At 31.0% G+C, this 10330-nt stretch overlaps 1 protein-coding gene across 1 annotated transcript in view; it reads right to left on the bottom strand.

Annotated features, from left to right (window-relative positions):
* Nucleotides 1-5097: 5097 nt before the first annotated feature.
* Nucleotides 5098-10330, bottom strand: part of LOC134231693 (uncharacterized) — an 89310-nt gene continuing 84077 nt past the window's right edge. Inside the window, exons 12-13 of the mRNA XM_062713673.1 lie at nt 6713-6921; nt 5098-5229 (exon numbers count right to left, since the gene is read on the bottom strand). Coding sequence (XP_062569657.1) covers nt 6752-6921 — 170 coding nt within the window. The 3' untranslated portion in view covers nt 5098-5229; nt 6713-6751. The remainder of the gene's footprint in view (nt 5230-6712; nt 6922-10330) is intronic.

Raw genomic sequence — 10330 nt, 5'->3', positions numbered from 1 at the left:
TTTTCAAATTATTACAACAAATGAGTGTTCTCAACAATTATTGAAAGAAAATCAAATATCCCCGATGTGTTCCGTGACTAAGCTTAAAAATAATAAAAGAGTACTTTGCGGCACGTGTTTTATGTAATTAGTATCTTTTTGTGATCATTATCTAATTTTGAAAAATGGTTTTACTAAAAAACATAAAACATTGGCAAAAAGACCATTGAAATGGAAGGTAGAGCTGTTGGAATGTTGATATCTGGACAATCTTTGCATCACGTTTTACTCACTTTTATTTTAGTGCTTAATTGTACTTTTAAAAATTAACAACCAGTATTAAAACCCATTTAAACACATTTTTCTATAGGCTGCACGTCATTTTTCATCACCAATTTATCACAATTTGAAAGTTTTTGACAAATTTAACCAAACCGGAAGTGACCTTGATTTTCGTCCGAGGCCAAATTTTCGCGTCACACCATGTTAAAAGAGTAATAAATTGTTCTGAAACAATCTTAGAAACATGAAAACAAACAATTTCAGTCGTACAAATATCATAAGAAATCGGAGCTAGTGATGGTCTATTTTCAGCTCAAGCAGTCTGAATTATCCTTCAAGAGGTCACTTACGTGCTAAACACCCTAGGATATTGACCAAAAGGCATCTGTGTGATGCTGCACTCTCAAATCCCGGATCTGAATCCCGTTTAACACAATTGGGATTTAATAAGAAATGTCACCCACACCCCTTTTCCACGCAATTTCAATGGTTTGGAAGGATCTAGACAGTAGATGTAGGAGCAGATGGGTCAATCTCCTATTCAGGGGTTCATGATATTCAACTGTAATTACAGTCTTGTAATAATTAGAGCGAGTGGTGGTCTTACTCCATAGAGCCTTTTTGTGTGAATTTTCATTTTGAGGGTACTTCGTTTCCTTGACACTTTGCTAAAAATTCTGTCGAGATACTTACATGAAATGTATGCAACATTCAAATTTAATATGCATCATTAATCAGGAATAAAAGAAATTATTTATTGTTTGCATTTGTTCTCTAAAACTTCAAAAATGTTAGGTGAACACTTAGAAATTTGGTTCAGTGTATTTAAAGAAAATTCTGAATAAGCTGAGTAATATCAAATAACTTGGATGAGATGGTAACATGTTCAGATCGCAGATTTTAAAAGAGCATGGTCATAAAAAAATTGAGTTGAATGATAATATAAAGTTAATATGAAGTTATTCAGAAGTGTGTAACAGGAAATCATCCAATATGCATTTCTTTGCTTACTTTGCGACTTGAAAAGGACGGTTATCGCAAAGTGACCAGGACCCATTCAATAAAAACGTAATTGCACATTTTTGTATTGAATTAATGAAACACACAGTGGTATCTCTCGGAGAACTTCTTTTCTAAATGCATACTAATTGTTTTAAGTATTAAAAAATTACTGAATGGGAGTATAGTGCCTGAGTATTTATGTACCTTTTTCTTTAAATAGTTTTTGGAATGTTCGATAAAAATGTGTATGCTTTTTACAGGTCGTAGGTGAAGACGATCCAACATATCCCTCTTCAATTTCACACTTAATTGAAAATTGTAAAGTAGGTAAGTTTGTATTCATAACTCTATTATTCATTATGTAGCATTGTTACCTGTAATGTGATATTTTTAGATTTATTAAAATTCATGTTTCTCTCGACATCTACTTTTAAAAACAAAATCAGCGACGTCAGTCGGACACCTCTTTGTAAAAAGTTGTCACGTCTATAAAATTCTGACAAGTGGAGGGGTACACAGATAAGGTGTAGCAAGGTAAAAATTATCTGCATTAATGATTAAATCTTCATTCAAACATATGTTGTACACAAGTCCCTCTTGTCACCAGCATGGTGACTAAGGAGCTGATCAGTATCTCGTAGGCCCAAGTTTCTCTATTAAACGAGGAAATGGTCCGGCGTCGGATGAAACCGTATACACCGAGGTTCGATTGGTCCTGACACTTAAAAATTCCCCACTGCTGAAAGGCCATAGGTTGACCTCAAGCATCTGATAACGTCTTTATACATTTATGAGATAATACATGTATAAGCTTCGGAAATTCCCCATTTATTATTTTTAATTAAATCAATGACTATTGCTTTTAACTAATTTAAGGCATTAACTTGATATACTTATGCATTTTATGGAACATAAAACACTTGTTCATCAATCCACACAATCGACATGTCATAGTTCACACATGCGAACTGATATAACATCACAAGCTTTGCTTCATAGCCTATAATTGTTGGAGGCGTATTTGGAGTTGAACCAAAACAATCTTTGTTGTACATACTACAAATGAAAAAAAATATGTATAATTTTGTGTACAGACTACCACGGTACACACGCACTCACACATTCTCAAACACCCTCCCTTATCATTTGTTTCCTGTATAGCACTGTGGTTAGATCTTCTACTCTAAAGTCACCTTTCCAGGACCGCTGTGTAACCAATAATCATTTTGAAGCAAAGATGACATTTTTTATTGATATCCTGTTGCATCATTCTTAAAATATACACAAAACCAAAGGCCAAAGAATGGTCTTAGCCTGTTTTTCAAACTTAATAACTTAATCGATGTCTGGTTTGTTACGTCACAGAACTAAATGTATTTTTGTAACATAGCAAACAGTTCTCATGCAGTCACGTGACCCTCAAAGGATATATAGAAAGAGGGGTTTTCAGTAGTACACATGTAGTCACGTGACTAAGGCGGGAATATATAGAATGAGAGTGTAGGCACAACATGTCAAAAGAGTTCAGACAAATTTAGAAGAAAACCTCAGAAGAAAAAGGTGAGTTTGGGCAAGGCACCCAAATTAGATGTTTTAGGATTGTCATTAAAGATATAATATCATTCTGCGATATGTTATCGTGCAAAGGATTCTATTTATTCTTATTCTTGGGGATGTCTAAATTAATTGGGTTGCATTAAAAAAAACTAAGATAAGCTGGTTACATGTTCATCAGATTTTTAGAGAGGATGATATTTTGATTACATTAATTAGAATGATTTTATGCATAGTTTACGCAAAATCGGGTGTTAAAGATGTGTGACAGGGAAATAATTCTTTGAGCACTAGCGTGCTTGAGGATCTCAACCTGAATCATTCCGTATTCAGTAAACAGTTTAAACGTCACTGTATGCTGTATGTTGAACTAATGAAACACGCAGTGAAGTATCTCGTAGGATTTCTTTCTAACTACGTTCTAATTCGAAACGAATTGAACGAGAATTTTTTTTCAACTTGAACATACTGCTTGTGATTTCACAGAAAGGTAAAGCATATTTATGTTTTGAACAAAATACGTAGTATATATATATATATATATATATATATATATATATATATATATATATATATATATATATATATATATATATATATATATATATATATATATATTCCATTAAACAGGTCAAAGGTCAGCGTGAAGAGGACGATTAGAAGATATCCCCTTCATTTGCTTCTACTTGACAGGTGATATAACAGGTAAGATTTTTGTTCATTACTCTATCTGTTATACATTATTGACCATTAACATGATTAATGCTATATGCTGTGTTTGGCCAAATGAATCGGTAAGGGGGCACGAGGAATTATTCGAGAACTATTCTGCTTATTGAGACGCCATCATTAATTTTGCCAGTGGAGAGTTGCAAATTTTATTCTATAATCGGTACTCCATAAGAGTCACTGAGCAGTAGGGAATCTTTTTAATGCCAGCTTCAACTGCGTTACGGGACCTCAGTTTACACGGTCTCATTCAAATGATGTTTGATTTCATATGCGTTATCTGAAATTTACCCCCATCCTTTTGTTTTTTTAAGTTGCTTGCTAATTTATCTGCAATTCCGGGTTCTCATGTTCCTGACCTGTGCATTTTTTCATGATGTTAAATGGCACATAAAACGATTTGTGGGAATTGAAATTTAAATAAGTAATATGATCATTGTCTTTATAGGCCTTGATTAAATACCTGTGTGAAGCAACACAGTGACTGTAACCTTTTCACAGTATTGGATATTAGAAAACGATTCAAGAAAACGATTCTTAGGTCAATGACTGAAGAAACTATTTGTGTCATGCTTCAATTTTTTAATGAGACATATGTCAGATCGGCTGAGAAGAATTAAACTCTGCAGTTGGTGAAAATATATCCTTTATACTTTTATAATGTTATGTATAAATTTCTCCTGAATCATTTAATTAACGACAAACTCAATAACACTTAACATAACTAGAATGATTATCAATGGAGCTTCACGTCTATAACAATTAGTCAGAAAAAAACAAGATATGTCGGATCAATCTGATCAAAATGAAAGCTTTCACAAGTCAGGGGTGTAAACACTTCCCAAAAGCATATAAATGCCATCTTATTTTTCCCCCTAAAAACTGAATTTAATTTTTAAATCAACAATTGACTTTGCAACGAGAACATAAGCCTTTTCATTTATAAATTGCATTGTTATCATTTTTGTTCATGTAACAAGGAAGTTCTCCACATAGACATAAATCTAATTATATAAAAAAAAAAAAGAAATCACCAACGAATCGAGTTCCTAGTGAACCTTGTCACTTTATATTTGTTGAATGTGTGGTACTGTCCAGTTGTTTACTACTGTATACAAGTACTTGTATATTCTCACTAGTTAAATAAATGCTAATGACACATCCCTGTACACTCTGCATTGACCTCTTCAATTTTTATTGGTTTTTCTTTATAAAACACTCACAATAGATATGACAGAGATTTATAAAATTACCAACAATCTGTAGTTGATATACTTGTAAATAAGCTAAACAACAAAGAACGAAAAAATTCCACATCTTTCATGACCAAAATCAGAATATATGTATATGACACTTATAAAAAATATAACAGTTATTTAAAATGAACAATTTGACAGTGATTTTTTTCTATGATGCTAAACTTTACTCTGTTGTGTTTTATATATATGATTAACTTATGTCCTTATGAAACAAAATATTTTGAAACTGTAAAGAAGAATATTACATCCTGTTTTCTTTTATTTGAATGAAATCAACTATTTCATTCAGGAGTTACCAGTTTAAGAGTTGCCATGTCATTGGACGGTTAATTTAACTGTCAGTTTCACCATTATCCAAAAGTTAGTGTCCATTTGAAATGATCTTTCAGCAGTAGTACATTAATCAGACAGAATGAGAATTCACCTATACATTAATAATAAATATGAATTTTAGTCTAAAATCTGCCAATCTCTCATGTGACAAAAATTCTTACTGTTTGCATTTTAAATAAAAAAGAGGCTATTCCATATTGATTCTAACTTTTTAAGTTTACATTCATATGATGCATCTTGTTCATAAACTTGTTACTACTTTAATTAAATTTTAAATCCGAGACTAGTACTATAAGAATAGAGAAATTTCAAATGACATGCACAGTAATCGCTATATTTTTTTAGTAATTAATGATACAATGATCATTGATTCAAAAACCAATGTACATTATGGCCTTTAATATGTATTTTAAAATTTATATCTAGTTTGAGTCAACTTAGAAATATGCTTTAGAATAATTCAGGACAAAAATGATCTTTGCCCCTAAACACGAATCTATATAAATAGTGACCTGTAATATGTTAATAAATATTTACTTTATTATGTTTTATTATTCATAGACTTTGTAAAGGACAGTAAAATTTTTTTTAAAATCTGAAATTTTATTCTATGCTCATTGTCACCAAAGAACTGACTACTGAGTTTAAAAATCTATTTCAGATCACTATTGTATACCATGTATACCAAGTTTTATCGAAATTAGTTTAAAACTGCAGGTTTGAGGTTTAAATGAATTCATTGTTTATTACATTTTAAATATTCATGTCAAAAACTTTCTTAAAATCCATTTCTAAGACACAACGTATATAAAAATGACCCCTAAATAATAATCAGATTTCAAAACTTTAATAATTCTGTCAATTAAGACTTTTCTTGCAATATATACAATTGCGGACTGTATTTGGGAAAAAAATGGCTTTTATGAAAACAAAATATGTTTTTTGACAGTTAAATATCTTGAAGTAATACTTTTATAAGCCGTAGAGGTAAAACTTTAAGACATACTTATAAGCTTTATACTTTTAGACTAACAAATATGACTAAAATCATATGTGATCATTTTAATTATATATCACTTCTTTTAAATACATAACTGTGTACTTAAACACACATTTGTTTTAAAAGATCAAACAAACTTTAAAGTTTTGTTATATCAAAACAGTTAAATTTGCAGAAAACTTTCCTATTAATTATAGAGCTACTTATACTCTCGGTCTGATAAACTGGACTCAAACCATATTTGATCATTATTTGTCAAGAAGTGACATTCCGATCTTGTTGATTGTTTAACAAGTGTTTTATGTGCTGTTTAATGCATAGATAATATAAACCTCATACTCATACACAGTAAATAAAATAACAACACCAAGTGGAATGGGTTTCTTGGATTTTGAAGAAGAGCTAGTTTTTGGTGGTAATGTTTATGAATTTTCGCTCACATTAAACGTTATCATCGCCCGCATAGCGCAGTGATTAGCGCATACATTGTACCTAAACATACATTTGTTTTAAGAGATCAAAATAGCTTTAAATCTGTGTTATAACAAAACAGTTAAATCTACAGAAAACTTACCTACAGAGCTTCTTAAGCAAAGTAGGTTTTGACTGTGCCCTACATGAGTTCTGCACAGAGGGGGCACCTCCTCATGGCGGGGGCACAGTCCAGACAGCAGACCAGGTGACCGCAGGGCAGGAAGGCTGCGGCCACATCCTTGTCACAACAGACCTTACACACTATAGTCTCTGTCAGACCAAAAAAGTCCTCATGTAGTACCTGCTTCTCTGTTAATATATAAATTTACCGTGATCAAGCGTGCTTGTAACGATTCTGTGCATTTTAATTCATTTATCAATCCTTGTTGGCTCAACATCTCAAAGTATACTATATTCCTAAATACAAATTGTAATGGTTTTTGAAGCAAATCAATTTACTTTTCGAAACTGACTGGGTAATTACCTCCGGCTTTTTGAATGTGCATCTATTCTTTTATAAAAGCTTTATTTAATGATAGATATTATGAGATTGTAATTGTTATATGCTCTTTACTACTAATTAAAAAAAATTCACAAATAACTTCAGCAAGTTTTGGATGCGTTTAAAAAAGGAAGTTTAAAGCATGAAATGTTTTTCTTTCTGGCAAGGATTATATTCCTTACTTAGATTTGAAGATTTTAAAATACCGGTATATTCATTCTCTCTTTTGATATAGTCACTTTATGTAAGTTGATCATCTGCAGTATTAAAAGTATTCTGTATTAGTACCAAATACAAAGAGCAAAAGTATTATCATTTATGCAAAGGGCAATAACTCCACAGAGTACTTCAGATTAATAGAAAAAGTTACCAGTAATTGTTTGTGTAGAGGGTATCTGAATGTGCTTAAATAGGAAATTTCTTGTTGTTTTGTACCTTCTAGTGCTGACTGTCACCATCCTCATGTTCTGTACTGATGCTTAAATTAAACCATCTGCAGTTTGCAAATTGTGTATTCCTATCAACATGAAATTAAGCAATTATGCTTATTCATCTTTAAAGGTATTATAGTTTACTATAGTATTTTTTTGTTTTGGGGAATGTAACACTTAGCAACAAAACAAAAAATACAAAATTGTACTTTTAAATATGAAAATGAATACTGATTAGCGTACATGTATGTATGCTACAGATGCAGATATAAAAAAAAACAGATAAATCTGCCCACCCAACTCCTACCCTAGTAAGTACAGGTCAACATCCGTTTCTCTACCAAATAAAAAGCAGTTGAAAATAGAAATAGTGCATTGATATCATATGTCAAAAGAAAACTTCAAAATTTAAGAATGACATTAGAAAGGCTGTTGTTCATTCTTCATAAATATATTATTATTATAACTTTATATTAAGATGACTGTCATTTCATGCATGTATCTTAGCAATGAAATATTGGAAAGCTGACATAAAACAGATTATAATGATCAAGGTTGTTATAGAAATAATTCATTGACATTCAAATGTGCTTTTTCCAAATAGTAAACCCTACAACAAATCTTCAGAACATAAGTTTCCTCACTGTCTTGATCTCCCATTTGTAACTGATAATGTTGTAGTACCTGCTACTTGAATTCCTATCCCTTGTCTTTCAACAACTTTGTTATATAAAGCCAAGTCACACAATTTGAAAAGCAAAAATCACCCTGCGAACTCTTTATTTAAATTGAACACATTTTCAAGTGTCAAAATACCTCTTGTAATAACTCCTTGAAATTATGTTTTTAAAAGAATCATGTGAAAAATCAAAAAGTTGGGTTTTCGATGTTTGAGGTTCAAGAAAACTGTTTTCTAGATTGTGTTATCCTCACTTTACATGTTATTTAATTTATTCTGGCTTTTTTGTTTCGTTTTAACTCTGTGACCTATTTTTGGAAGTCGATTTTATTATGTGACGATACAACGATAAAAATAGGATTTTCATTTATTGTCACGTGACCCTCAATAGATATATATATAAGCTGCATGACTTAGAAATACCATGGGCAGACTGAGAGGGAAGAGGGAAATATCAGGGGAAAAAAGGTTAGTCGAGTTCGAGTGAGTACCTATGATTGATGCTTCCAATTGATTTAGCAATCCTTGCAAGGATGTGATATAATTCTAGGGCATACTCTAAAACCTGGCCTGGCCTCTAAGTTGGTCTGGCCTCTATTTTGGCCTCTAATTTGGCTTCAAACCAAATTTTCGCCTGGCCTCCAAAGTTGGCCTGGCCTCAAATTTGGCCTCTGTAAAATATTTTTGGCCTCACTCAAAAATGATTTCTTTTTCAGAGTTTGATTGATTTTATTGGTTTTTTATTGGTTTAATTTTTTCACAGATTAAGGAGGTAAATAATATATTTCTGTTGATATGTAAATGTGAAAATTAAATTAACTATACACTACTACAAATCTGATTTATTTTTATTGATTATCAATTGATCTGTTGCAATTCTGAAGACTACAACACAGAGCATAAAATTTTACTTTCAATAAGACACTCTCTAAATGATTTATTAAATGTGCCTTTATTTTTTTTAATTTCCATGGTAGGAATGATAATTTTCACAGAGTAAAACATTTAGAAACATCACAATTAAATTATCAAGACAACAAAGAGATGCAAATGAGTAGTAATTACTAAGAACTAAAAAGAATTTTAAATTTGCATTTTAAGTATTACTTGTTCCATACAAGTTTTTTTTAAACTGTCTTTTAAAAATTTAGAATTAAAAAAAAAATCTATTTGATGATGTTGACTACTTTTACAAACTGATAGAAAAAAGAGTCAATACTATGATATGCAAGTAATTGACCACATTTTATATGATAGGGTTCTAATGGTCTGGTGGATAGGATGCAATTGTTTTACAGCACAAATGTTAATAAACTATCATCAAACTCAACTTTTGTTTTGATAATTGTAGGTAGTGAAAGTTGTAGCAGGAAATTCTTTATAAATCATGAGTGGCTTAACAGCCTATGCACATATACATGTCATTACTGATTAACTTCAACCTTTAAACTCCCTGTCAAGAACCGTGCTGCAGACTTTTTTGTCATTTGATATCCAATTACAGTGTTACGGCACAGGAACAGAAAGTTATAAATTATCTGATAAAGTTATTTATCTTAATTTCTTTTTAAATACCAACTGTTCTTAGATTAAAGTGAACATGAATTTTTAACAGAGTAATCAAATCAGTATAATATAAATATTTTGGTATCTGTCTTGGTATATTTATTTGAAAAAAAATCTTAGGTGCCTGTATTCATATATCACACAGATGATGCAGGCATAACAGTAACACACACAACACTCCACAGTGTGTGAAAGATGATGATTCATCTACTTAACAAGTGGGAATTTTCAAAGCTATTAATGACATTTCACATGAATTATTACTAGAGATTTTTTTTTCAATGTTCACAATTTTGAAAACACAAAATAAACTCTGATACTTTTTTTTCTAAATAATTATAAGCAAGAGTATCGGTAGCGTGTCTGTATGAAATACCTGTAAATAATAAAATAATTGTACACTGATCAATTGATAATCAATAAAATAAATCATATTGGTGGTAGTACATGATTATTTTTAATGTTCACCTTTACATATCAACAGAAATATATTAATAACCTGCTTAATCTGTGAAAAAAATGAAATCAATAAAAAATCAA

This window comes from Saccostrea cucullata, unplaced genomic scaffold, assembly GCF_032062105.1.
Source record: "Saccostrea cucullata isolate Sc308-1 unplaced genomic scaffold, CSIRO_AGI_Scuc_v1 ctg198, whole genome shotgun sequence".
In the NCBI taxonomy this organism is placed as follows: Eukaryota; Metazoa; Mollusca; class Bivalvia; order Ostreida; family Ostreidae; genus Saccostrea; species Saccostrea cuccullata.
The sequence above is the reverse complement of the archived record's forward strand: the minus strand, read 5'-3'. Positions and strand labels throughout refer to the sequence as shown.